Below are 26,556 nucleotides of genomic sequence, written 5' to 3' on the forward strand. Positions count from 1 at the left end.
GTAATGCACTGAAGTATGCACTTTTATCATGGGCAGACAGAAAAGGGTGTTAAAACCTGTTATTTGTTTTTTTCATCTAGTAAGATTTAAGGAATCAAAGTGATAAAAGTGAATAAGTTCTCATAGGCAATATTTTGGGTTCCCAAAAAGTGTCAGCAACTAAAGTCCTGGATACAAGTCAACGGTGAACAACAAACTGACATCCCCTCCATGAAACCAAGCAACGTGTCTTCCCAAGTTCAGACGTGCGTCCCACACTCTTCGCTCTTCATATACTCCATCCAGCCAACTCATACAAACCTCCAAGAGCCACAATGGCAATCGGAACCGCCCGCCCGTCTGCCCTGTCTCCTAATACAAGAAATCCCATTATCGAATCACCGCAACCACAATCCCCCGAACCATTATCTATGCCGTCGCCACCACCGACTCGCTCACCACGAATGGTCCCTGCTGCGCCTCGAATAGTCTCACCCTTTTCTGACCACATATCACCCATTAGATCACCTCCTATATCCCTTGAGCAACCATCAAACAAGAAAAGCCGCTCAAAATCTTCCAAGATCTTCCGCCGCTTGCGTTCGGTGTTCAAGTCATTTCCAATCATCAACCCCACGTGTAAAATCCCAGTTTCTCTTCACGGAAGCCGTGCACCTGAGGCACACGTCAATGGAGGGACACGCATGACTGGTACCCTTTTCGGGCACCGGAAGACGCGGATTAATCTTGCCATCCAAGATAACCCAAGGAGCATTCCAATCCTCGTACTCGAGCTTGCAATACCAACAGGGAAGCTTCTTCAGGATATGGGAACGGGTCTCACGAGGATAGCATTAGAGTGCGAAAAACAACCATCTGGTAAGACAAAGCTAATCCACGAGCCAATATGGACAATGTATTGCAACGGCCGGAAGGTAGGTTATGCTGTGAAGAGGGAGCCATCCGAAGATGATCTAAGCGTCATGCAGACATTGCATGCGGTTTCAATGGGAGCTGGGGTGCTTCCGACCGAGGTCTCGGATCCCCCAGATGGCGATCTGACCTACATGAGAGCACAATTTGAGCGAGTGGTCGGTTCTAAGGATTCTGAAACATTTTACATGATGAACCCGGATGGCAATAATGGACCAGAACTTAGCATCTTCTTTGTCAGGATATAAGTACTCGCCAGAGACTATGGACCTTGAAATAGATGGAAAGTCTTCTTCTTCTTCTTTTTTTTGTCAGTTTGGTGTAAGTCGTGATAGATACATGGCCAACATTAATTGTATAGAGCAAAGGGGAGGCAGAAGTAACTGCAAAGCATCGTGTAGTTTTTTACTGTTCTATCATTTCCAGTCCGATACGTCTGCTTGTGAAATTTATATAAGATTTGAGCCAGTCTCTACGTTCCGAAGCCTGACTAGCCATTTTGATGAAACTAAAAATTTATCAACAAACATACATTACTCGACTAGTAGGTTGCTCAATCATTGTTAATTGCCTCCCATTTATTTTCAATTCTCTGTATAATTATCGGATAAGAACTAACTCGTTTACATGAGAGACGTGTCACTTATTGCTAGCAATGTAAAGCCAAACGAATAGTTAGTTTGGGTCATCTTCCAGAATTACAAGCGGCTGAGTATTCGAGTTATTCTATTCCAGAATCAGAAAGAGTAGTGATCCAGTGAACATCCCTTAGCCGTTTCTTTTCAGAAGGTGCTTGAACGAGCGGAAGAGCATCGCGGTGAAAAAGGACCTGCAATTGTTCCTCTTTTTCAAACATGAACAGGAGTCCAACCCCGCTAATGCTTAGGACTGAATGGCTAAGCCTCTCATCAATAGAAAGTGATCCACACCATCTGGTAGATTACACGTACGATCTGCAGTATCTGCGTTTCATCGAAGAGCAATTAGCGGCAAAACACCAACTCATTCGATGTCAGTCGCAACCATGTTTTGCGCATCTGACTATGTCACTATTAACGAAGTACCCAGTGCTCCGCTGGATTCACATATAGCTGAATTCAAGAACCCAAAGCAATTGGCAGAGGGAAAAGTTTGAACCAGTTCATACTTCGAGTGGTTTGAAAAGTAATTTACCAACAAAAGTCACCGGGTTGGATGGAAATACCATGCAAGCACGAGGGGAACTTTGTAAAGTCTGGATCAGTCTTGTGCCGGTATGCAATCCATCTGCAAATGAACCAATAACATATAAAGATGCCTTCAAATGGTATTGAAAAACAAATAGGAGATAAATAATTGCACCCTCAACAGAAAATGATCTTTAGCTCCAGAATATTATATCAACATTTATTTCCCAAGAGAAAGCACACTGGCAACTCTGGCTTGAGCATTTCATTTATAACTGTCGCATATTGCAACCACAGAAGCCACTAGCTTCTTTAAGAAGCTAAATTTTATGAAAGGACATGACATTTTATAACTTCACACAAAACTCACTCTTCTATTTACACCACACTGTAAACAACTGAAAGAAGCATGAGATGGAACATGTAATAACTTTAAGTGTCAAAAGATTAGGACCTACACGTACTAAATTACCTTATTGTCTGCCAAAGACGACAAACATCATTTTCCTTGGCCCACTCAATTAAATAAGCAGTTTTGTCACCTCCAAAAACCTAGGTTTTGGTGTTGTTCTAAGACAGAAAGCATCTTCCCTGCATATAAACTCTCTATTATCCAGCTCATTGTCTGCATTAAGAGCTAGTGTCAATGTGAGAGCCCGAAACAGGAAAAAAGAAATAAATGGAAATATCCAGTATACAGATCTTGCGAGAGTGTAATTACTGGATGTCCAGAATGGAGTATTGTTTTGAATAAATACTCAGCCTCGCAGTATGCAGCCATACACCCGTACGAGGAGGCTATCTTTACTTTTTAGATACTGGAAGTGAGAATGATCAACCTCTAAGCACCCTAAGGATATACACAAGAAACCAGAATCAAAGAGCTGATTACAAAGAGAATGCTAACCAATATCGGTATCTTTCTCTCCAAAGCACACTGCCTTAAGTGACGAGATGGCCTACTCTCGTATTCTGTCACGATAATTCCCATGGATACCTTCCCATGATGAAGACAATGGACCAACTGTTGGAGGGTCTTGTATGCCACCCCACCTCCTCGCTGCACAACACGAGGGCACAGTCAAACTCACAACTCATCATTCAGAACACGAAAAATCAGAGTATTACCAAGCGTTAAGGAAGCTCATGCAGCAACACTACATGAAGTCAGCTGCAATTTAGGAAAAGCACAACTATCCCTTGTAAAGGTGTCAATGCTAGCATCCTAATCATTCTGTACCACAAAAAGAGAGGAGTCGTGGAAGGAAGGTGCCATCTTTACGTGAGCATGCTTCGAAAGCCCTTGTTAGCTTCACAGTGATTAATATATAAGTAACCCTTAGGAAGGTTAAAGGGATCCAGCATTTTAGGTGTATGGGACTTGGTAGAGTAGATTAAAATTCATACTTCACAAGCTGGCTGAAATTTCTTGATGCTTTAGAATTGTACTGTAACATACTTATCTAGTACATTTTGGCTAACAGTACTGATTAAGACACAGGATACATGACAGGACCTCTCATGGTGTGAAAGATAGGCTTAGTTGATCTGTCTTCAGAAGCTAAGTATACTTCCGCATGCGAGTACATAAAGGCTGGTGGCCTGTCCAAACCCTAGAAAATTTCATCTCTCTTAATGATTTTCTTTGCCAATTTAAAGACAGGAGCAAGCCAAAACACGTCTTCTTCTCTCTTATTTAATGAGAGAGACATAAAATTTTGATATGTAACAACCCAAGATATCTGAGCTTTTAACATCAAATTTACTTGTAAACAGAGAAGTACGTTACCTTGATTACTTCAGAAAATTTGTTACAGAAACTTTTCTTTCCATGTAACATTATCCCTACTTGCCCAAAGATAGATCCGCTGTTAGAGTGTGGCAATGACTTTCCGATAGGGATAAACATTGCATCGACTTGATTTGAGACGATCATATATCTGTGAAAAAAAGAGTTGACAGAAATGTCTCCAATTCAATCATTCCGAATAAGATGATTAATGGGCTAATTGGAAAATAAAGCCACACTAAACAAGGTAGGGAAGAGCGGGCAACTGATGACAAAGAATTCTTTTTGGTTGTACTATCCTCCGGCATCCTTAATTCAGATTAATTCTATTTAGTAATGGCACACGAGATAATTGTTTTTTTTGGGTAAGGAAACGAGGGGGGTCAAGAGCACACGAGACAATTGTTTATTAGTTTACAAGTTGAAGAAATACAAAAAGTTGCCACTCATAAAAGTTATAACTTAATTGAACAAAGTTTTTGAAATTGTTCGTGGAAAAGAAAGGAGCAGATTTGGTGATGTATAAGGCTTAAAATTATCAGTCAAAGATGACGATCTACAAAGAAAAAGTAACATTGATGTAATCTCCAAAACTGAAAGGAGCAGCTGATCTTAATCATTTATGACGAATGAGAGAGATTTCGATAAAGCATTAGAATCTCCTCATCTCCAGTAGAAAAGCCTTAAAAAGACAAGGGAATTGTTTTGAAGAAAGATTGAGCACTTGGATATTGTGAAGACGACTTAAAAGATCCACAAAGACAACTAAGTTTGGTGGGAAAATGCTTGGTCATTGCTGTTGTGATAGCAAGCACATGAAAATGTGTACAGTTGCTCTAACTCTCCCACTAACACATAGAATAGAGAAAGACAGGTGAATTAGTGCCATTCACTGTGCTAAATGAGCAACTTACTTATCAGGTAACACGAGAGAACCCGCACTGATTGATTCGGTAATCCAAGCGACTTTAAGAATAAAGGCCCGAATTGCGCATCCATACAAGAACTTGGCCGTCTTCAACTGGGAAAAACAAGAATTTGTTTTAGTATTATAATATCATGTCAGACATACTTCCACCAAGCCAGAGCTCTGCTTAAATTCACAGCATCAAAAGGCATCATCTAGTTTTAGACTATATAGCAAGCATATCAACCCGAAGAGGGATAGGGATGAATTGAATAGAGAATTGGGTGAAGGAATTTACTTGATGTAAAATTAGTGCACAATTAAGTTTTTCTCAACAGAATTGCAGACAGAAATATAATTTGTCACAAAATAATATTGCAGAATGAATAATGATCCTTGTATTGTAAATTAAGTGCCCCTTAAATAAACAAAGAGAATGTATACTTCCTGTATGCTTCGGCTTATCTTCAAGTGAGATGTGGCTTTACATGTTAAAAAAAACATTGATGTAGATTCAAAATCTACACCTCAAATCAAATCAATTAACAAAATACACGCATAAATGACACTTGACAAGAAAACTTTTTGCAAACTTAGAAAATAATTTATCCACGTAAGCATCCAAATAATCATATTAAATGGCTAACCAACAGCCTTTGCTAACTAACAGACACTTGCAACGTGGTTACCCCTCTAAAAAATAAAGAGTTAGATTTAGCCACGTTAATTCTTGGAGAAAAATACCTTTCTCGGAGATATGACGAAAGGTCGCTGCTCGGATAGAACCATTGAACTTCCCTTCCCCCTTAAATTCACGGGCGGAATATCCAGGAGAACCTCGCCTCCATGTTTCTGAATCAACCTTTCAATTTCCTTTTCTTTGCGGGTTGAAAACCCAGTAAGGAAGAATTCCATCTTGTGAAAAATTAGTGGCTGCTCAGCCATGAAACTAGTGCGATGTTTTGCACCTTGACGTCGACATTCTAACTGAGACTTGCAGTATCTCAACCTCTTCCATGATCCTGTGGTTGAGCCAGTTGGTGCTGACAAACATGAACTCATTAGATGCCCCAAAGATTAATCAAAGCGGTGAATAGAAAGAACTTAAAATGCTCATCTAGGTCTTACAATTTTGGTGCAAGGATCCGCGTGTACTCTTATCCACCTGAAGCTGCAAATGAACTTCTGATGAGAAACTTACACGTTTTCTACCAGATACATGATTATTTTTGTCCTGGCGAATATTAGCAGCATTTAGTGGTATTTTTTGCAAACAATCCCCTGCAAGTCGATGGGAATCCATGTTATGTCGCCATTTTTTATCATCTGATAGCAGAAGCAACTTTCTTTTCCCCAGCAAATGAACCTGCAATGCTGCTGCATTCTTTGCTGGTTGAACAGAAATACTCCTATGGAATGCCACTTTTTCAGCTGGATGTTTAGTGACTGGAACAGGTTCCTCACCACAAACCATAGCAGGGATATCATATCCGGATTTTGGTGATTTCAGTCCTACAGAATTTCGCCAATTATATTTTTGAGTGAAATTAGTATCAGGGTATGAGGATGTGATTTCCCTCTTGCATTTCGAGAATAGCAATAAATTACAGCGCCCATGTCCATTCTCCAACTTGGCTTCATTGCTTGATAAGATTACACTATAATTCTTTAAAGAGGATAGCCGTCTTCTTGCTGACTTCTGAAAACCTTCTTTTGGTTCAGAGGTGACTCCTGCATTCTGATTGTCAGCCTTAGATTTTGGGTCGGAGGTTTCATTGGGGTTTGCCGACCCAAGTTCTGAAGCCAAGTCAATGAATTTCTCACCATCAATCTCAATGCAATTCTGACTGGGTTCTTGATGTAATCCATGGTTTTCTGTGGAAATACTGCAAGGAACAAAGGAACAAAGAGGATCTGCTGACAATAAACTTGAAGACCTCACAATTTCTTGAGAGAAAGTTATGCCCTCGTTGACTTCGTCACATGAACCTTCAAAAGCCATCTTTAACTGTGGAGCTTTCTGGGTACTGATTCCAATTTGCACAACAGAATTTTCATCAGGCGCAGTATCTGCTGATTCTGAGAGAAAGCTTGTCTCGTGAACAAAAAACTTGGCAATGCTTCTAGTTCTTGTGCTTTTCTCTTTCAACTCCACAGGAACTTCTATGTCCTTATAAAAATTTTTTGGACAAGGCAACAAACAAAGGAGAAAAGGCACCATATCAGAAAACTGACTGGAAAATTTTACAGAACCAAGAACTAGTATGATAAGAACAACAAAGATACAGAACAATATCACCCAGGGAAAGAAACAAACGTTAATATCTGTTGAAAACTTTCAAAGTAGATGATTGAATATGGACATCATCACTAGAGAGTTACTGAAGGACTGGAAGCTAAGGCGGCCATAGCATAAGGCTATTACTTTCACAGGGAATGAAAGGTTTGAGAAGCACTAGTAAGAAAGGAAAAATATGTTTCTTCAAATCAGTAAGGTCACAAAGGAGCACAAACACCACATTCCTGTTGTGGCAACGAACATTGACACAACCTTTGGTCATTTCAGAGGTGATCAAGCAGTGACAGAGTACAGACTGCATGGATATCCTATCAAAAGCCCGGTGAACAGGAAAATTTATAATACCTTCGTGGCCCAACCACCTAACCAACGGCTCTGGAATCTTTCTTCAGTTAGATATACTTGTCTATATTCCACTGCAGGTACAGCAACATAAGTAAGTTTAAGATGAGGCTAGAGGGTCATGGAAAGAGGAGATACTAGCTCGCCAATGTTACCAGGACACTGAGAGATATTGTGGACAAATGATTCCGCTTGTCGTTCACATAATGCATTCTCCACCATATCAGAACCAACCTTCCACATGGAATAGCATTTCGGTTATCTAGCGATACCAATTAGAAGGTTGAACCATCTCTTTATTCTCTTTAAAGATGATAATTGAAGGTTTCAGAAGTTAGCATGAGTAAAACAGAGGGAGATAAATGACACCCTTACCTTCTCCACAGTCAAAACAAATGATTCTTTCAGAGCTGGCTGATGCAGCATGTCAACATGACTTGCCACATTGAAGTTGGGTGAACCCCAATCTTTATCACCAAAAGTGCTTTTTCTGCACTCATATGGGGAGTATCCTAATAAAGACTCACTTTCTGGTTGTTTATCAAGACCTAAAACATCATGAGCATGACTCTGTGCATTCATCTTATTGAAATCAATTCTTGTCTCCTCTGTTGGGGAACCGTTGTCACAAGGAATTTGAGATGATGGAGTTTCTTTGACTTGAGAAATGTCAAAATCACTAATACCTTGTTCATTATAGTCAATGGAAGACAGCCCTACATCTTCAAAAGCATCTAACATAGCAATATCATCGAAGTCTAAATCCTCTTCAGTCCTCTTGATCACAGAATCAGACACCTCTTCCGATCCCTTTAAGCGTGCTTCCTTCACCCGAAGAGCAACCTCCACAACAGCTGCTGCAGGTATAGATTTTAAAGCTGATTCACACTCTACCAATTCATGTATAGCCATAGCTTCGGATGCAGCAATTGAGAGCTCAACTGCCGCATTAACATCTGCATCTTTGAGGTGTCTTCTCAAGTTCTCTCCATACACCCTTGCTCTAACCTTCTCAACAGGTTGAGATGCAATTTCAACTCGTTGAATCTGCGCACCTTTTGAAGACTGAAGCCCTGCCAGAGATGCGTTAGATTCTTGGCTTTTGGTACACTGTGACTGTGAGCCACTGTTGTACGAGAAACGTAGGTGAAAATGAAGCACCTGCAAGGTAGAAAACATACATTATGTGAAAAACCTTATATATACTTGGAGGCTTCACTGCGACCAAAGTTTTACTTCTAAATAGTTAAAGAATGAGCGAACTTACTTTTCCAGGAGACTGAGCATAGCTCGTTGGCGAACCATCTTCCCCCGACAAGAATGGCGACCCATCTTCCCCTGACAAGAACAAACGGCAGCCGGTGTATCCGCCGCCGTCCTTTGACGATAATTCCAAACGCTTGTCTTCACCGACATTTTCTCGGGAAAGGGCCGCGCTCTGCTTAAAAGAACGCTTCAACTAATTTCGTGATTGATCGAGGAACTAGCGGAAACGAAAAAACTAGGGCTGCTCTAATCATGAAACAGACCTCTAACGGTTGCGCCACGGGATACTCCGATTGACTTTGCTGCAGCCAATCCGGTAACCAAGCAAGATCCTGCAATCGAAATCGAAAGGAACGATCGACCGATCAAATCGTAACGAATGGAAGAATCTGCACAAAGAAAAGGACGAAATCAGAGGAGAGACAAGCTACCTCGGAGAACTGAGGATGGCGAAACCCTAGACTTGCCATCGAGCTGCGGCGACTGTTTGGAGGAGAGAAGCAAAAGCAGTAACGAGAGAGAGAGAGAGACTTGGCGCCAAGCAGGAATTCGTATTGACCACAATTTGATTTCCCCGCGACAAATTAAAAAGTCAACCGAAAAATTATTCAGCTTTCTTGCGTATCTTGATGAGGCCCGATTTATATGTGAATGCACGGGGACAGATTTATATGTTATGAAAATTTCAGATATTTCGTATAGAAAAATAAAAATTTAAAAAGTCTGGTCCCTAAATTTGAAAATGCAAGAGCCAAATGTATAAATAACCATTCCAAACAACTTTAAAACTTTTAAAAAATGCAATTAAATTGGTGAAATCAAATCTTAAAACTTGTCAATTCGTCTGATAGAAAATGCTGATGTAGCATAATTATTTTCCCTCTCATATGTGGCTTTTTTAAATTGCTTTATTTTCTTACATGTCTTTTTCATTATTATTTCATGCATTAAATTTTATTTAAATTAGGTAAATAAATATATAAAATGGTAAAATTTTATTTAGAAAAAAAATGAAAATAAGAGAGAGAAAGAGAATGGTAGGGGACTCGTGGGTGTTGTCGCCGCCGCTGCCATTCCTCCTTATCACTGCAGGGGCCGGTAGAAGTCGCTAGCCTTGGGCGAGGGTAGCAGGCATAGCCCAGGTCCGGGTGAGGCAAACGTAGGTAGGCCTCGCCGGCCCGAGCGAGCCGCCCATCCTTGCCGAGGGCCGGCTATGAGAAGTGGTGGGTGGGGGGGCGCCCACCGGGCCTCTGCTGTTCTCCGTTTTTTTTTTTCTTTTCCTTCCAATTTTGGGTTTGTTAGCCTTTTATAATTTTTAATCTACTTTGAACAAATTTGTAGAAGAAAATAATAAAAATGCCACATAAGAAAAGAAAATAATTTTAAAAAGCCACCTAGGAGAGAGAAATTAATTTGAAAATTGCTACGTTAGCATTTTCCGTCGCCTAATTGGATGGAGTTAATATAAGGATTCAACTAAGTCAATTTGACAAATTTTAAGACTTGATTGCATTTTTTAAAAAGTTTAGGACTCAATTACACTTTCGCACGAGTTTTATGACTTCCAGTGAACTTATCTCTACTTTTGACTCTTCATTTCTTTCCTACATTTGGGAAACCTCGCATTTTGGCTTAAAATTACCGAAACCTGTAAAACATTTCAAAATATTCCAATAGTGACAAGTAGAATAGTGTATGAACTTTTCAAACCTTCAAGATTTTAACTAAGTAGTACGAAAGGGCAGGCAAACAGAACGGCACATACCTTTTGAGAACATGGGTAGTCAATGCTTATAGTGCAATTTATCAAAGTCATTTAGATCTCGAAGGAGAATTATTCACATGCACCTGATTCACATTTCGTCTATATCATGTAGATCTCTCGTGGGCTGACATTGTTCGAGGGTGAAGACGACGGTGCTTACATGCAGCAGGTGAATAAAAGAACCGGCCGACTGGTTTCAACTACACATCTACTCAGTAGAATACTTGCAGTAAGAAAACATTACTTGCCCTTTCCTTTTTGAATAAACCGAGTTGCATTTACAGTATAAAAGAAGAGCCCTCAACAAAACAGAGCTTAGAGTTCTCCCAAGAAACTCCGATTCTCACATTCACGATGTGGCCTCGGGCTGATCACTAGAAGCAGCTTGAATCTGCGAAACTTCCGGGGCAGACATTTCTGGTTGTGTCGCTACCGCAGATTCGATTTGGCTTGGCACCGACGCTTGGATGATTTCTGGCGGTCTGAATTTGTCGATGTAGTAACTTAGAGCTGGCCCGGAGTACACGGCCGTTGGCACCTGGGGTTCGTTCTTGCTGACCTGGAGGAGTACTGCCGAAGCGGCGGCTATGGAAATGAGAGCGAGACCCGCAGCAACTGCTACCGTGTTTTCAGCTCCATCGGCAGATGAACCTGCAGTTCCCGAGCTTATCGCACTTTCCGCTATGTAAATTGCAGGCTGATGCATTACAAAGACATGGAGAGAGAGAAGTTCAGTTATTCACCTAAACAGGCGACATAAGGCAGAACGGAAAGAAAATTACCAAACAAAGAAACAGAAAGAATAGGCAAGTATGAATCGAAGTTGAAGGAGGTGGCGATAAGAGAATAGGCGGGGCTCTAGCTTAGGATGCTAATAATCTTTTGCATAATTCAAAATTTGGAGAAGAACCTACATCTTTACTAATGGTCCGAGAAACTAGACATGATAAATAATCTCAGGGAATCACAGCTGGTTGTGTTTATCTGGTTCTTATAGGTTTAAATTTGCTCTGCAAAAGAAATGGAACAGACTTTGTTTCATAACGTTCATTTCAAAAACGGTTCAAACAGGAGAAGTAGAATACCAGTGACCAGATGGATGTCACTCAATGGCACTTAAATGTCAAGAAGTTGGTAAGAGAGAGAGAAAAAATGAGAAGCATGGAACAGATCATCATAGATCGAAATCCCATTGACTGATTTGTTTAACTAGGTTTTGGGCTTAGCATATTCCAATTCTTGCGCTATGCCAGAGGAACATTAAGGGGTGAAAGGAAAGGAGAGACAAAGTGCAAAATTAGTAAACCAATCAATCATTCACACCTCGACTGAGTATATGTTGGTTTGACCAGCAGTGTCCTTCTCAACATATCCGGTCCAACCTTTCTTCTTTGGAGGAAAAGTGCCGGCCACTTTGGTCTTGTCTCCTGCTAACCATTCCATGCTCACTTTCCCTACCTGTTCATTTCCATCCAGAAGACTTATTCCCATTCTCCATCTATATAAAACCATGAACAGTCGAAACTTCTTACATGAACTACGACGAGAGCCACATGCCACAGACATCAAAAGTTGTATCTTAAAGCAAATTCATATTCTTCAGCTTGACACAATCATAAACAGCCAAAAGGATTTATATCCATCTATGACTATTCCATTAACAAGAAATTGCCTTATTCGCAAAATAGCAACTTATATTCAAAAACAATCAAGCAGAAAAGAAAAGACGCCATGCCATGAACATCGTCTCATCTCTTTGGCTTGAAATTAGGGAGTCCAGCTTGAATAACCATAGGCAGACAAGCTTCTGATGCCCACAAATCAAGCTATGGAACTAATACCAAAGAAATCTGTGTTCTGAGCATGAAATGTCCACAGGAGGTGCACCGTATCAAAAGGAACAAGACTACAGCAAGAAGTTCATTCCCCATCATCATCATCACGATTCACAATCTCAAGTTGAGACATAGTTCTTGAGCTAAATCAAACCCAGAACACCGAATGATATTAGCATACTACGTAACCAATTGAAGACCAAACGCAAGACCCACGTGGCATAAACGAAGAAATTCCATGTCCACACACGAAAATAAACACCCACAAGAGACATGCCGTAAAACCTCAAAAGTTGTTCCATTTCTCTTTTCTGTTCCCTCCAAATTAAGCACGAGACTCCAGAGAGCCAGAGAAATCGAGGGACACTTGCCTCCTTATCAGGAGCACACTCTTCGACATTGCAGTCGGCATCATCGGAGGAAGCTCGGACGGCTGAGGGCTTGGGTTCTCGCTTCGTCAGCGGTTGACACCTGCCGGAGAAAAACCTCGGCGAAGGGTTGAACGCGCAACCGTTCGCGGATATCAGCGTGTTCATCAGAGCTTGCGATGCGCACGCCATGATTTCACGTTCCCGACCACAAATTCGCAGGAAAAATGCCCGCTTAAGCTTCTTGTGGGGCTGGCTCAGGTCCGAGGGTCGCAAGATTTTTCCTGCTTCGCTTCTGAAGCTCGACTGATTGGATTTCACCAGAGGCACAGAGAGCAGCATGCTGTGTCCGTGGTTCGCTCGACGTTCGAGTGGATATTGCGGGGGTTACGTGGCAACATCTGCGTTGCTGGATTCAACAGATTTTTAGCAGGCCATGTTCACAATGTCTCCAGCAGACATAGGTTCACATAGATTTGTATTGTCCCGGCTTAGGTATATAACACAAATCATAGGTTGAAACGACAAGAAAAAGTCGATGAATAAGATTAAAAAAATAGTAAATTTTGATAAATAATGTAAATGAGAGGTGCTCATCCAAAATCACTTTGTAATTCAATCGGTAAAACATATTAGTGAGTCGCTTATATAATAATCGGTAAGCCTCATGTAAGAGTCTAAGACGACCGCAAGAAAAGCAAACAAAAGTTTTGGAAGAAAGATTAAGAAATCGGGTACTCTACAAACTATTAGAAAATTTATAATTTAATAAAGTCGTCGTTGCATCGCCGGCAAGTTCTCTGAAAATCAAGTGGCCACTAATTTTTTTAATCAAATGTGTTTTACTTTTTACTCATTCTTTAAAAAACTTAATAAAACGAAAGGAAAAAGGATCGTTTTTGGATTGGTAGACTGGCGTAGATTTTTTTTTTTTTTTTTTTTGGGGGGGGTCCAAACTGTCGTAGATTAGAGAATGGTAAATTTGTTGGAAATAAAAAAATTGCCTAGAATTCGTTTGTTTCATGAATAATAAATAATTTTAAAAATATATTTTAAAGAAATAACAACTTTTATCTCTTAAAATAACTTGTAAATAGAAAATGTTTTCAAACATCGATGAAATTTTTCGTTCATTCATTTTTATAAGAAATACAAACAAATCATTTTTTAAAGAAATGATGATATGTTTGTTATGGTTGGAAACTTACCGTTGAACCCGGCAAGCTTATAAAATATGTTTTCACAAGCATCTGTCGGGCCGTTGAACAAAATCAGCTTCTGAAATTTAATGTGAGAGCGAATGTGCTCAGACAAACCCTCGCTTCGTTTTGTTTTTACAGAGGCAACTGAAACGACCGAACACTAACTATAAAATTCCATATCTCCATGGCCAGAAAGGAGTTCTCAATGGATTTATCTTACTTCAATAGCGAAAGCAAAGTGACGAGATAAACGAATTTGTTCTTGCCCATGAACTGAGAAGCAAGGTATATGTTAGTTACAAACCTGAATGTATGGAGGTCGAACCACAGCAAAGCAACCAAGAAAATGGGAAATTAAATGCCCTCCACGGTTGACAATAAGACTTCTTCACAAAGTAAGTGCAAAAAGAGAGACAGAGCTGCTAAAACCAAAACTGCACAATAACCACGAAAATGCACAATCAAAAGATAATGCCTACATTATTAGTTCAAATCTAATGCTACCCAAGAGATTGACATTTTTATTACAGGCAAAATCCTCACCTAACTATGTTATTTTATTTCCTTTTTTTCCTAATAAACCTCATCTAATGATGTCTTCTGTGCAGAAACCTGGGACAGTGTACTTTTACATGGTTTTGTATGTACAATACTGCAAACAAAATTAGCAAATTTTAGAACTTGAGGGTGCGTTTAGCTGTCTCTCACACCATCAGAGGGAGAAGTTCCATGTGAGCTCAACAAAACGGGTCTAGTCGACCAATACTGTTCAAACCTCTGCCTTGCATATCCCATATAGTCAAAGTCGATTTCATTCACATGCTCCTGAAAAGCAAAGAGGAGGGCCAGGAAATAGTTGTAATGAGAAAGAAGAGCCCTACATGCATATTGAGTAAGCTTCAAGAGCAGCCATCAACAGTCAAAACTCTAGTTTTCACGTGTCAAATACAAGGGCTTTCGCATTAATAAGGACCATGCTCTGTCTCACTGGCACAGCCATTCACACCACTGAGCCACAAAGTTTGTGATGTAATCAGGGCTAACATTGAAGTACCTACCGATATTATTCCCCACAAGCCCCAAAATAGATGACTTGCCAGCTTATACTTCTCAACATCTTGGAGCAGCTGCTCTACCTCAGCATCACTTTGTACATCACCTGCACAAAGTTTTACGAACATCAAAGTCTAAAAGATTAATTCAGCATGTTCAATAGAAAACATGATAAACATTAACTCCAGATGATCTTAAGATTCCTACTTTGCATCTTGTCCCATACAAGCGGAAAGAGATTATAAGTCAATTAACTGGTTTAACCAAATGTTGAAGAGCTAGTTCACTGTGCCCTAAAAAGAGTCAACAAGATATGCACAGAAAATCAAATGGAGGAAAACCAGAAAGTGCTATGCAAATTAACATGCTTTTTCCACAAGCCTAGAGCAACAATCCGTGAAGAGAAAGTTTAAAGAATAGTACCTGAATGACTCAAATATACGTGTATAAATCTTCGGCGCTCCTGTAAATCTGTAAATCATCATAGTTTTAGAGAAAGCATTTCTACTTGAGATAGATAATGACCAAGGAAGCAACAGCAGAGAACATAAAAACAAAAACTGCTCACCGGGATATTTTCCATAGTCCAAAATATGAGGAGTCTCGGAATGATAGTCAGCAGCCATCTCACAGAAATGATTCGCAATATCGAAGGCAATGGGATTATAACTGGAATATTCATAGTCCTGACGAGGTGAGAGAGATGGAGAAAAATGGGAACAATAGATCTTATCAGAGGTTTCTTATCTGTTGAGCTTCCATATGGGAATTGAACAAGAAGAACTTATTCTAAGGAAATTTTCTTAATTGTATGAAAACGAGCAATGTTGCAGTGGAATTGAAAACACAAAGATGAGACACAAGATATTTTTCTATGTATAATCCGCACTAGCGTGATGCCTATCCATCTGCATTGACACTTCAGTATTCACAACACAGACTTACATAACGGCATTGAAATGAATAGAAAGAAGGATGCAGCGAATATCTTACAATAATGGTTATTGCTTTAGTGTCTTCATCCATCATTATGTTACCATACTGTAAATCGTTGTGGCAAAATCCCATATGTTCCTCCCCTGCCAGCTTCCTTTGCAGCAAAAGAATTTCATCCTCAACGGCATCCAAGTTTACAGCCTCTGCTTCTCCTGAAGTAGCCATATCCTTGGCCGTCTTTAGCCACTTTCTGGAACATTAACAAAAGCATGGATGATTACTTTCTTTCCATTGACATTCTTGATATCAAAGGCAGAATTTATTCTAGCTAGGTCTTGAAATAGAAGTCACATATGAGTGAGACACATAAATTAGTCATACTTCCTCTTCCCCAAAGACACGAGTTACAAGAAAAGAAGTGAACACCTCTTTTAGGCAACAAGAGAAACGAGTACCTTAGTCTATACCAGAGAACAGCATTCTTTGGACCGGGCATATCCAGAGAATGGAACTCCCTCATTTTAGCTGCTATACGAGCAGAAATTTCAGAGTCACGCAGATCAGGAGCTGAAAGTGTCTGTAATCCACAGATTTAGAAGCTTAGTTTTTAATTCTTGCTGTTATATACAAATAATAAGATCAAGAAGCTTTTTCTGTCCACGTTCTCTTGATATCAACTTGGCAAAGAGTACCATTTACAAACCTAGTGACACAAGAAAAACTTTTGTCACGCTAATGAATAACATGGAACCAACCAGATCTTCTTATGATTTTAAGAATATTATTACTGTTCGAGAATCATTCATCAACATGATGGTTAAAAAAAAAAGTGACGCCTGAGCAGAGAAATCCGGGACTCAAATTTTTCCCATGACATGTCCTTTGAGGAATAAAGGTATTTCGTGTTTTGCACACGACCCCAAGTATCTTAATCTGTGTAACAATCTAAATAATTTTCAATAATTATGTTACGGAAACACCAGCGAAGAATCTAAAAGCTAACAGAAATATCTGACCTTAACATATAACTGACATGTTGATTCTCCAATAACAGTTTACGCACTTCTTATATCCATCTATGAAAGATCCCATATCAGTGCATCAAAACTCCAAATCCTCAATCCCATAACTAGCTACCTCAACATCGTCTTAAGTCTCTAAGGACCATGATAATGCGTCCCTTCCTAAATTGAATGCCCAAGAATCCACCAAAATAGGGAAGAGAATTACCCGTGCATGGATGAACTCTTCAACTCGCCCATTAGAGAACCTACCCAACAGACGAGGCCCCTGCCCATGCTTAGACATAAACTCAAAAGTCCGGATCTCGTTGTCCCTGTCAAAGAACACTTCTACACCCTCACCGTAAATCCTAACTAGGACCTTTCGCGCCACTCCATTGGTCGGCCACTTTATTTGGAAGACTTGATTTGTCATGGCACCCTTAAGTGGGATCACCTGTAATGCATTTGAGTCGAGCACATCATCCCACTCGGAAGCCAACGACCGTAACATCCTCTTTGCTTCCAAAGGTAAGTGATCTTTGCTGTCCATGGGATATTCAGAAGCAATCATGGGAAAAGTCTGACAATCGTTTCCCCACAAGATAACCAATTGAGCTAACTGCAATCCGCAAATCGATCACCGAGGAAACTACAAATTAAGCATATCGCGAACACCGTAAGACGTAGGCCGTCAAAAGCAGATGATTGGCATGATATCCGACAACGTCAAAGTGCATTTCTTTTGGCCCAGCATTTAGTTCGACACAAATGACAAACATGCGCGAAACAATAACATGCAAGAATGATCCTAGCGCAAATTTCCGAAAGGAACGACACCATAATTCGCGAGAGAGAGGAGGTGGGAGGGTGCACAACCACCTGAGATCGAGATTTTGGAGGTTCACTTCTCTCCTCTCAAGGCTTTGGGCTTGCCGTGCTTGCTGCCAAAGTCGACCTCAACCGGAGACGACGGAGATGGAAAAGGTCAGAGACGGCGATTAGGGCTCTCATGCAATCAGAGCAGAGAAAAAAAAAAAAAAAGTTGGAGGCAGCACAATGAAGATGCTTACCAGAACGACGATCAAAATTATAGATGAAGGCAGAGAGGTGTCTTCCAGGAATGGAAGCGACAGCAATTGGGAAATCAACAGAAGATCGGCACGAGACGACGGAAATGGTGGCGTAGCAAGCGACGGACGAGAACGATGGAGAGTAAAAGTTACGCGGACCGACCCGACCCGGCCCGAATCAGGAAGGATGGCGTTCCAATTGCGAGGAGAGGAGAAGCCAAAATCGCACACGTGGGTATACACTTAGCCAAAACGTGTCGTAACGTAGGGATGATAAGGCACGACGCGATTCCTAAACTTTTACTTCGAGAAAAATCTCAAATAAAAGCATGAATTATGTCGAATTTAAAATGACCTTATTATCTCAAATAAGAACTTAAAGTAAATTTTATTTCAAATAAAAACTTCGAGTGACTATGATTGTCTCAAATAAGGGCTTAACATTCATAGTAATAAAGGGCATTTTTATCCTTTAATTTTTTTGCATTTTTTTCTTTTCTTTACGCCACTGGGCTACTACCAGTCATTGCTGATGCTCCCAGAGGGCTGGCCCTTGCTAGCCACAAGCGAGGAGACCAGCCTTACTTGTGGCAAAGAGAATATCCTTGCCTTAGGCGAGGGCAACGAGGGATGGTCATGCTAAGGGCGACGAGGGATGGTCACGCCTTGACTAGGGTCGCCCTCGCCAGATTGAGTAAGGCAACCCTCATCACAAGTGACGTCGGCCCTTGCCGGATCCGGGCTAGGCTAGGGTGGCCTTTGCCCGGACCTCTCAAGATATCGCTAGCGGTCGATGACCGTGAGTTGACAATAAGAAAAGAGAAAATAGAGAAAGAAAAAAAAATCCAAAAAGTAAATAACAAAAATATCCTTGAGACTGTCCCGACCACTTCATATTCTTGTTTGAGATATAAAGATACTTTAAGCCCTTATTTGAAAAAACAATGGCACTTTAGGTTCTTATTTGAGATTTTTCCTTTAATTATTCAGGATAGTTTATGAATTTTAACTCAATATGCAATGTCATCTCCAAAGCGTAAATTTGCTCAATGTAATCCTAGGAATTTTATTACATATTTAACTTAGTTCCTAAACTATGATGAAAATGTTCAATATTGCAATTCTAGTTCATTAACAATATTGAGCAAATTCATATAATTCAGGGATTAGATTGAACATTAAACAAAAGTTTATGGACAGTCTTGTACATTGAAATAACATATATAAATTATATCGAATAAATTAAAATTTCGCGAATCACGTCACACACTATATCAAATTTCAGATTCTATTTATATCCTTATCCATGTAATGCAATACAAATATGAGAAACTAGATTGGTTTCTTTGGGTCGGGCCAGCGAATGATGGAGAGTTAAGATGAGTTAAACCCGAATACTCTCCAATTCCATTTCTCTACTCTAATGGATGAACGGAAGGGGATGACTGATCGTCTCCAACTCCGAGCGGCCATGGCCAAGATAAAGAGCAAGCAGGAGCAGTCCCCGGTCCCATCCGCCTAGACAGACTCGAGGAAGACAACGTAATTCAACCACTGCCTGCCTTTCGGTCGATCCCGGGGGACAAGGATGGGATGAGATGGGATGAGCCTCGCGACAAAATGTTGGTTCCTCAAGCTTAGTGGGAGCATCCGCAGCAGACGAATGGACAGACGCCCCCCTCGATTTACACGAGTGGAGTGCTGCTTTTTCACGCGTAAGAACATCTTTGGAGTAAGTGCACCACAAGTTGTACGACGCTCACTTGAGTGTCATAATTTTTTTTTTGTTCATTTAAGTGTCATATTGGAGGAAAATCATTCACTTGAGTGCCACTTCCGACAAATCGCTTACTATTATTATTATTATTATTATTATTATTATTATTACTTTTTAATGACACATGGATTTTTTTAAAAGTTTGTAATATTTTCTAGCATTTTTTTCTTTTTCTTTTTGTGGCCTTTTTCCCCAACCCACTAGTCCTCGCCGTCCACTTCCCCATCGGCATTAGCCTCGTCGTAGGTGGAATCGATGTCGAAGTTTGCCGGCGACGTGGAATTGGAGTGGATTAGGGTGAGGACGGCGTAGTTCTTACGGAGGGAAGAGACGGAGTTGCCGACGGAGGAGACATGGCAGCAGCGGGGGCAAGGGAGAGTGTTGTCGGGGGATGCGGCGAATATCCTGGAGAGGCGGTCCTTGCGGAACCCATGGCCGCATTGGAGGAGCAAAGGCACTCGGTCTTCCTCGTTGTTAGAGGTGTCAAATGGGTGGGTTGGGTCGGGTTTGGGTCGGGTCGAATATGGTCCGATCCATATTGACTCATTTAACCCGTTTTGACCCATATTCATCCAATACAAATTCAATGACCCATACCCGACCCGTATTTCTTAAACATTCTATATTTAACCAAATCATACAATGCTTGTTTTTTTTTTATAATTTGATATAAAAAAATGATATTGCTAAAAATGATATTTAATCAAACTAGGCTCCCCCTATCCCGACTAGCGAACTCGAGGCCGGATCCCGATGAGCCCCGAGCTCACCTAGGCTCGTTCGCACGGGGAGAGCTCGAGCTCACCTCGATCGGCCGAGCCTCGAGGCTCTCCCGAGCTCGGCCGATCTTGAGGCTCGCCAAATCTTAGCAAGCCGAGCTTGCCCTAGGCTAGCTTGTGGCCGTCGTCAACCAGTGGCGGCCAAGGTAGGAGAAAAAGGAAAATAGAAAGAAAAGAAAGGAAAAAAAAGAAAAGAAAAAATTAATTTTATAACAAAGTAATAAAATATTAAAAAATCATATATTTTTTTTTAAAAATATTCATAAAAAATTATTTATGATTCTCTAGTTGTCTTACCTAACTCATTTATGCCTAACCTGTTTATGACTCATTTCAAACCCATTTAGAACCTATTAGATTTTTAAGTAACCCATTTATGACCCACTAAAGCACATAAGCTAACCCATTTTTGACCCACCATCATCAAATATGGGTTGAATATGGGTTCTAGACCCATTTTGCCACCTCTACTCGTTGTAGAGCGTTTGGCATACGGAGCAACAAGGCACTTTCATTTCCCCTCCGATTCCTCCCCCTCCCACCCCCCTCTATATATATATATATATATATATATATATATGAACTTTCCCAGAAGCTGGAAGCGAGCAGGTGGAGGAAAAGCGCCGAATGGGGCTAGATTAGGGATTGGGTTCGGGACTCGAAGAGATCAAAGTTGAAGTCGAGGAGCTGGATAGATCCATGAGAGATGAGGACAGAGGAGCCCGAGGAGGGATCAATCGATTGATGGAACGACAAGAGAGAGAGAGAGCTTTCTAGAGAGAGCATGTGTGAGTGCTTTAGAGAGAGAGATAAATATATGGTGAGGGCCTTCGCGCCTTGGCCTGCGGCCGCCGAAGCCTCGACGGCCATCACCCAAAGTCGTCGCGGCCTCACCGGCCCAGGGCGAGTCGGCCCTCACCCCTAGGCTGGTCGGTGGTGGCCGGCAAGGGTCGCTGCTCGTTGGTAACCCTCGCCGGCCAAAGCAACAAACACCAAGCGAGAATAAAAAAAAAATTGCAAAATAAATAAAAATTTATGAAAAATTCCACTTGTACATTAAAATATTCAAAAAAATCGTTTTGCCGGTGCCACGTCGACTTTTCCGACATCCATGTCGGCTTTTCCGATGAGCACGTAAGGGATGGCACTTAAGGGCCCTCATGAAAACACTTCAGAAATTCCATTTCTGCGCCGGAGAAATGCGTTTGATAAAAACCTGATCGAAGTAGAAATCATTTGGTAAAAAAATTGACTTATAGCAGGATTTTTAACTTATGGTAAGATTTTTCACTTCTGATAGGATTTTTGGTCAATTTTGAGAAGTAAAAACTTTTAACTCTCGGCTCTAGAATCACTTCTTGGACCACACCCGCCTCCGCCGACCACCGTTGCTGCCACCGCCGGTCGCCGACCACGGCCGCTGCGATCACCGGCCACCAACCATCGCCCACCCACTGCCACCTACCACCTTCGCCACCTACCGCGGCCGCCGACCACTGTCTCTACCTGCCGTGGTCGCCAACCGCCGTCGCCGGCCACCCCCCCTCGCCGCCCGACCACCGCCATTGCCACCACCGCTGCCACCTTCTGACAACCGCCGCCTCCAACCACTGCCGACCACCGCCGCCACGGACCACCGCCGCCACGGACCACCACCACCACTGCCGCTGCCGACCACCACCGCCGCAGGCCCCGACAGCCTATCGGCCGTCGACCGTCGCCGTCGAAGATTTTGTTAATAATGTTTCAAAAGTAGAAATTTTCAACCGTTACCAAACCAATTTTTCTGATAAGAAGTCAATCTGGAGCAGAAGTAGAAAAATCAACTTCGACTTTTGAGAAGAAGTAGAGAAATCAACTTCTAATTAGGAGTTGATTTCTCGTAGAGAAGTGTTACCATGCGCGCCCTAAGTGGTCAATTTTTTAAAGTTATGGTACTCAAGTGAGCGAAAAAAAAAAATTAAGACACTTGAGTGAGCGCCGTACAAAAGTTATGACATTTGCGATGTCCTTATCCCTAGCATCTTTTTTAATTGATGGAACTCTATGAATAGCGAAATAAATTGGACCATACCGTATTATAATATTTCAAGCCAGAAAATTAGAGCTATCAAAACAGTTTGGCGGTCATCTCACAAGATTGTGCGAATTAGATCACTCTTAGCAATCAAACAAAAGAAGTCGATAACTGTTTGTGGCTTTCGATTCGTCCCCGGTGTTTAGTTTAAAGTCTGTGATCTTGATTGCTCTTCAGGAAAAGTCTTACACTGCACTCGCGGCAAACACAGTTCAATTTTATTTATTTTTCTAAATTGCAGCAAACGGAGGAACGGGGAAAATAAAAAGATAAATGCGCGACATTGCCCATAAAACCTTGTCTTTTCATCATATTCCTGTCGTCTTCTTTTTTTTGTGGGGTTTCGATTCCCACTCAGTGCTTCTTGATGAACTCGGTGATGCCTGCGATGAGCCGGTCGGTCTCGGCGGCCGTGTCGGGGTCCGTGTCCGTGGCCATCTTGTTCAGATAAAAGCTATGAGTCATCCCTCGGCTCACCAGCAACTCCACCTCCTTGTTCGCCGCCTTCATCGCCTCGTAGTACTCCATCTCTGTGTCCACCACCAGGTCCTTCTCCGCCACGCAGAGCAGCAACGGCGGCAACCTCAGCCCCTCCATCGGCGCCGCCCCCGGCCCCATCGGGCATGTAATTGGGTGGTCCTTGGTCGAACCCATGGGCAGCCCGAGGCTTAGGAACTTGTCCAACATGGCCCTATTCAGGAACGGTGTCTCGGGTTGCTCCAGCTCGGACCGGCTCCGCTCCGACCGCACAAACCCCGGGTGGATCGGGATCGCCCCGGCCAATCTCACTGGCCCCAAGCCCTCCGCCTCCCCGGCTCTGCGAGCCACCTCGTGCACCACATTGCCTCCCGAACTGTCTCCAATGAGGAAAACCCTAGTAAAATCCGCACGCTCCTCGAGCCATGGCTCGTGGGATTCGCCCCTAGCCACCGAGCTGAGCCACTCGAGGGCCGCGTAGCCGTCTTCCATGGCCGCAGGCAGCCGGTGCTCCGGGGCCAGCCTCAGGTAGGCCGAGACGCATATGACCCGGGCCGAGGCGACCAGCTTGGCGTAGGTGTTGTAGTACATGAACCAGTCGGCCTGGCTGATGCAGAAGCCGCCGCCGTGGAAGTGGAGGAAGACGGGGAGCTTGGCGGAATCGGCCTCCAGGACGTCCTCCGGGAGGTAGATGCGGACCCGGCGGCCAGACTTCTTGTCAGTCACGATGTCACGGACGGCAACCCCGGCGATGAATTCCTCATGGGGAGGCACGGGCTCGGCCATGAACTTGGCCTCCGGTGGCCCGGTCCACGTCCGGTCGACGGAGCCGTCCTCATAGACTCGGAGCCAGCCGGGGACCTCGTCCACGATCGTCGTTTGTTGAACCATAGTGTTTAGCTAGGAACCACTATGTGATGTAGGTAGTGGGCTGTTCCCAGTGAGTTCCTCTTTCAGTTCTTTGGCCATTTATAATGGCGGTTTCGAAACGGCCATGTGAGGGGAAAGTTCATATTCATTTTCTATTTTTCCATTTCCCATTTAAAAAAATTTATTAGAAGGTGAAATTTCACAGTCATTTCTTAATTGGAAGTTGTCTCCCACTAATTGGAAGACTTTGAATAATTAAACGGAAGTCTAAGGAAGATTCGAGACAGGTATACTTTCCCGGCACGCGGTCTCTTTCCCTCGATCCTTCAACGAGACTGCATATTAGTCTTTAAATATCGTTAATCTTTGTCTGAGTCTCGTGTTCAGAGAAGCTTTCTAAACATAGCTTGCCGAACTGACTCATTTTATCAAATCTAAATTTGTAGTTCTGTCCTTGGGACATCACTAGGCCCGAAGGAAAAAGATTTAGAACAACATTTTAGAGAATACAGTAGAATACTTGGGAAATTTACACTTCTCCCGACTCTCGGTTTTTTCTTCGAACGTCGCCCCCCTTTATAGAACTCTTATAAGGATCCAAATCTCGACCAAGAACATGAACTCGTCAAAAAGCGAGAAAATTTCTCAGAGTTGACGTGGTTGCTTTGGAAAAGTTAAAGTTGTAAGACTTGTCGTGTTAGAGAGTCTCTACCAAGTCTTTTCAATTTTTTGTTCGTCTGATGACTCTGTAATTGTCTTCGCCTGCCTGTAATATGCTTTGTCGGCCAAACTGATTATGATCACGCATCCCCCGGGTCACCAAGTGGACAATAAGCTTTGCGAGTTTGGTGAACTGACTCACGCGGGCTGTCAGAACGAAGGCATCCGGACATGGGAGATTGGGATTAATTTAGTCATTTTTGTATTAATCATTTGAATTGGTGGCCCCCTAATGCGAAGGCGATCCGAACAAGATTATATTCGACAAAGGGGAGAAGACAGATTAGTAGGTGTCTAATCGCCTTCTGCTTGCTAATCTGTCCTCAACCTCGATCAAACCACAATTTCCTCCAACCGGGTCTTCCGGCTAGTCAACTTTGGAATAAGACACAGCCCACGCAACAAGTTCGCACTCGATTATTTTTTAAGGTTTCGTTCATTGGGAAGTTCACTTCGAGTACGAGGCAATGCTGGAGAAAATTCACGGACACCGGCGAAAGTCATAAGTCAAGTCGGGGTAGAGGAGTCTTCTACCTCGGAGTTCCTAGTTCTTCTGGGAAAATAAATAAGCGTATGGTTTGTTAAAAGCGCCACTGTACTTACGATTATCTACCGTTTTTGTCGATTAGTTTCCGCGAAATCTCGTGATTCGAATCCTTGAGTTATTAGTCGATTTTGTTGCACGAAACAAGCAATCGAATAATAAATAGACGGAATAAGAAAATAGATCGGACACCGGATGTCCACGAAGAGAGTAGTAACGAATTCCAATATAGAACAAGCGATACACGGATATTACGGACCAAACTCGAATAACTCAAACACTCTCGGTATTTTTCAACCCAAATTATATCCAAGAACGCACACAGTATTTAACTTCTAATTTCTAGCAAAATAATATCCCAATCTCGTAAAGAAATTATACAAATCTAATCATAAGAATTAATCGACTTCGATACTTGAATTCTTGATGTAATTCTCACGAAGAAATCCTTTGCCAAGCACTCGTCCAGAAACGACGCTTCAACGCGTCCCCAAGCACTCACGTAACCAGGCACTTCAATACTAGAGTATACTCTCACGCAAGCAGCCCCATAATTCGAATATATACTGCCAAGAGGAGAAATAAAGTCACCAACTTGATAGTGGATAAGATTTCCACTTGATTCGGTCAAAAGTCGATTTGGACTTTTGCCTGTTCGTCTTTTATTACTTTTCCTTTCTTTGTCTGGCAACTCCACTATAGCAAAGATAATTATCAGCCCCAAATTTCTTTGCTATGCATTCAAACGTCCGGAATATCCAACTTTGAGATATCACCGAAAAGATAATATCCGTTATCTTTAAGATAACTTTCACGATCAAGACATATTTATCTTCGAAATTCGAATCTTCATTTCGAGCTCAAACTCGAGACAATTCTAACTGATTTGCGCGCGATAACTAAGAAGCGTAGCAAACGTACTCCGTCAATTTTACATGAGAAAAATTATCTATTGCATTTCTGGCTAATTTAATCATAAACTTTTCAATGTTGCTAATTGAATCAATCTAGAAGCTAATTTTAATTGAAAATCGCTAACTTGAATATCGGTGGTGCCACGTAGGATGATCGGTGCTGATGTGTGCATTTTTTTTAATTTTTCTTTCCTTTCTTTACTCTGTTTTTCATCAAGTCTGACGAGGGTCGCGACAACCCTCGCTGATCACGACGGCCACTGGATTAGGGCGGCGGAGCTCTTGCCGATCAAGGACGAGGTTCCCTGCCCAACGGTAGTTCGGAACATAAAATAATAGGAAGAGAAGCAGAGGAGGAAGAAAGCATTTGCAACGGGAAGTCAAAAGAGGAAAAAGGGCGAGGGGTGCGAGGAAAGTGGCCCAACAGTGGAAGGCGGCTTCAACTGCTTCGACGCCCCGTCGTTTCGCGGGAGTTGCAACGTCT

At 42.0% G+C, this 26,556-nt stretch overlaps 5 protein-coding genes across 20 annotated transcripts; 1 reads left to right on the top strand and 4 right to left on the bottom strand.

Annotated features, from left to right (window-relative positions):
* The first annotated feature begins 147 nt into the window (after positions 1-147).
* LOC115743779 (protein MIZU-KUSSEI 1) lies at positions 148-1,425 on the top strand. Its single transcript, XM_030678741.2, has one exon. The coding sequence runs from the start codon at positions 315-317 to the stop codon at positions 1,158-1,160; it is 846 nt and encodes a 281-aa protein (XP_030534601.2). The 5' UTR covers positions 148-314; the 3' UTR covers positions 1,161-1,425.
* Positions 1,426-1,500: 75 nt separating this feature from the next.
* Positions 1,501-9,260, bottom strand: LOC115743774. Of its 9 annotated transcripts, XM_048278493.1 has the most exons (15): positions 9,113-9,260; positions 8,945-9,013; positions 8,683-8,853; positions 7,791-8,576; positions 7,571-7,649; positions 7,419-7,489; positions 6,410-6,944; positions 5,903-6,286; positions 5,519-5,817; positions 4,782-4,888; positions 3,868-4,018; positions 2,986-3,138; positions 2,551-2,715; positions 2,086-2,178; positions 1,501-1,874 (listed from the first exon to the last, which is right to left on the bottom strand). In XM_048278493.1, the coding sequence occupies exons 1-13, from the start codon at positions 9,149-9,151 to the stop codon at positions 2,617-2,619; spliced, it is 2,943 nt and encodes a 980-aa protein (XP_048134450.1). In that variant the 5' UTR covers positions 9,152-9,260; the 3' UTR covers positions 1,501-1,874; positions 2,086-2,178; positions 2,551-2,616. The 9 variants fall into 9 exon arrangements, with proteins under 9 accessions (XP_048134450.1, XP_048134449.1, XP_048134445.1 ...); XM_048278492.1 differs by having other exon boundaries at positions 2,551-2,703; positions 5,903-6,944; XM_048278488.1 differs by having other exon boundaries at positions 2,117-2,178; positions 5,903-6,944.
* A 1,363-nt stretch (positions 9,261-10,623) lies between these two features.
* LOC115743778 (protein MAINTENANCE OF PSII UNDER HIGH LIGHT 1) lies at positions 10,624-13,006 on the bottom strand. Its single transcript, XM_030678740.1, has 3 exons — positions 12,653-13,006; positions 11,770-11,904; positions 10,624-11,143 (listed from the first exon to the last, which is right to left on the bottom strand). Exons 1-3 carry the CDS (start codon positions 12,989-12,991, stop codon positions 10,796-10,798), a joined length of 822 nt encoding a protein of 273 aa, XP_030534600.1. The 5' UTR covers positions 12,992-13,006; the 3' UTR covers positions 10,624-10,795.
* Positions 13,007-14,274: 1,268 nt separating this feature from the next.
* Positions 14,275-18,063, bottom strand: LOC115743777 (probable choline kinase 2). 8 transcript variants are annotated; one of them, XM_048279338.1, is made up of 9 exons: positions 17,915-18,063; positions 17,724-17,799; positions 17,071-17,493; positions 16,296-16,417; positions 15,898-16,090; positions 15,473-15,590; positions 15,328-15,375; positions 14,910-15,010; positions 14,275-14,676 (listed from the first exon to the last, which is right to left on the bottom strand). In XM_048279338.1, exons 3-9 carry the CDS (start codon positions 17,413-17,415, stop codon positions 14,545-14,547), a joined length of 1,059 nt encoding a protein of 352 aa, XP_048135295.1. In that variant the 5' UTR covers positions 17,416-17,493; positions 17,724-17,799; positions 17,915-18,063; the 3' UTR covers positions 14,275-14,544. The 8 variants fall into 8 exon arrangements, with proteins under 8 accessions (XP_048135295.1, XP_048135294.1, XP_030534596.1 ...); XM_048279337.1 differs by having other exon boundaries at positions 17,721-17,799; XM_030678736.2 differs by lacking the exon at positions 17,724-17,799 and having other exon boundaries at positions 17,915-18,052.
* Positions 18,064-22,772: 4,709 nt separating this feature from the next.
* On the bottom strand, positions 22,773-23,949 carry LOC115743797 (probable carboxylesterase 15). Its single transcript, XM_030678764.2, has one exon. The coding sequence runs from the start codon at positions 23,913-23,915 to the stop codon at positions 22,902-22,904; it is 1,014 nt and encodes a 337-aa protein (XP_030534624.1). The 5' UTR covers positions 23,916-23,949; the 3' UTR covers positions 22,773-22,901.
* Between the last annotated feature and the right edge of the window lie 2,607 nt (positions 23,950-26,556).

Source organism: Rhodamnia argentea, chromosome 5 (assembly GCF_020921035.1).
Source record: "Rhodamnia argentea isolate NSW1041297 chromosome 5, ASM2092103v1, whole genome shotgun sequence".
Taxonomy (NCBI): domain Eukaryota; kingdom Viridiplantae; phylum Streptophyta; class Magnoliopsida; order Myrtales; family Myrtaceae; genus Rhodamnia; species Rhodamnia argentea.

What these genes read in the sequence shown, in the direction of transcription:
- LOC115743779 (XM_030678741.2), top strand. Translation starts at nt 315, where the DNA reads ATGGCAATCGGAACCGCCCGCCCGTCTGCCCTGTCTCCTAATACAAGA.
- LOC115743774 (XM_048278488.1), bottom strand. Translation starts at nt 9,151, where the DNA reads ATGGCAAGTCTAGGGTTTCGCCATCCTCAGTTCTCCGAG. An exon ending in GCCATCCTCAGTTCTCCGAG is followed by an intron (nt 9,014 to 9,112) that starts GTAGCTTGTCTC and finishes TTTCGATTGCAG; the next exon opens with GATCTTGCTTGGTTACCGGA. An exon ending in TCGTCATATCTCCGAGAAAG is followed by an intron (nt 4,889 to 5,518) that starts GTATTTTTCTCC and finishes TGTTTTTCCCAG; the next exon opens with TTGAAGACGGCCAAGTTCTT.
- LOC115743797 (XM_030678764.2), bottom strand. Translation starts at nt 23,915, where the DNA reads ATGGTTCAACAAACGACGATCGTGGACGAGGTCCCCGGCTGGCTCCGA.
- LOC115743777 (XM_048279338.1), bottom strand. Translation starts at nt 17,415, where the DNA reads ATGATTGCTTCTGAATATCCCATGGACAGCAAAGATCACTTACCTTTG. An exon ending in AAGAGTTCATCCATGCACGG is followed by an intron (nt 16,418 to 17,070) that starts GTAATTCTCTTC and finishes TGTGGATTACAG; the next exon opens with ACACTTTCAGCTCCTGATCT. An exon ending in GTTCTCTGGTATAGACTAAG is followed by an intron (nt 16,091 to 16,295) that starts GTACTCGTTTCT and finishes TTAATGTTCCAG; the next exon opens with AAAGTGGCTAAAGACGGCCA.
- LOC115743778 (XM_030678740.1), bottom strand. Translation starts at nt 12,991, where the DNA reads ATGCTGCTCTCTGTGCCTCTGGTGAAATCCAATCAGTCGAGCTTCAGA. An exon ending in AGTGTGCTCCTGATAAGGAG is followed by an intron (nt 11,905 to 12,652) that starts GCAAGTGTCCCT and finishes GGAAATGAACAG; the next exon opens with GTAGGGAAAGTGAGCATGGA. An exon ending in CCAACATATACTCAGTCGAG is followed by an intron (nt 11,144 to 11,769) that starts GTGTGAATGATT and finishes GTAATGCATCAG; the next exon opens with CCTGCAATTTACATAGCGGA.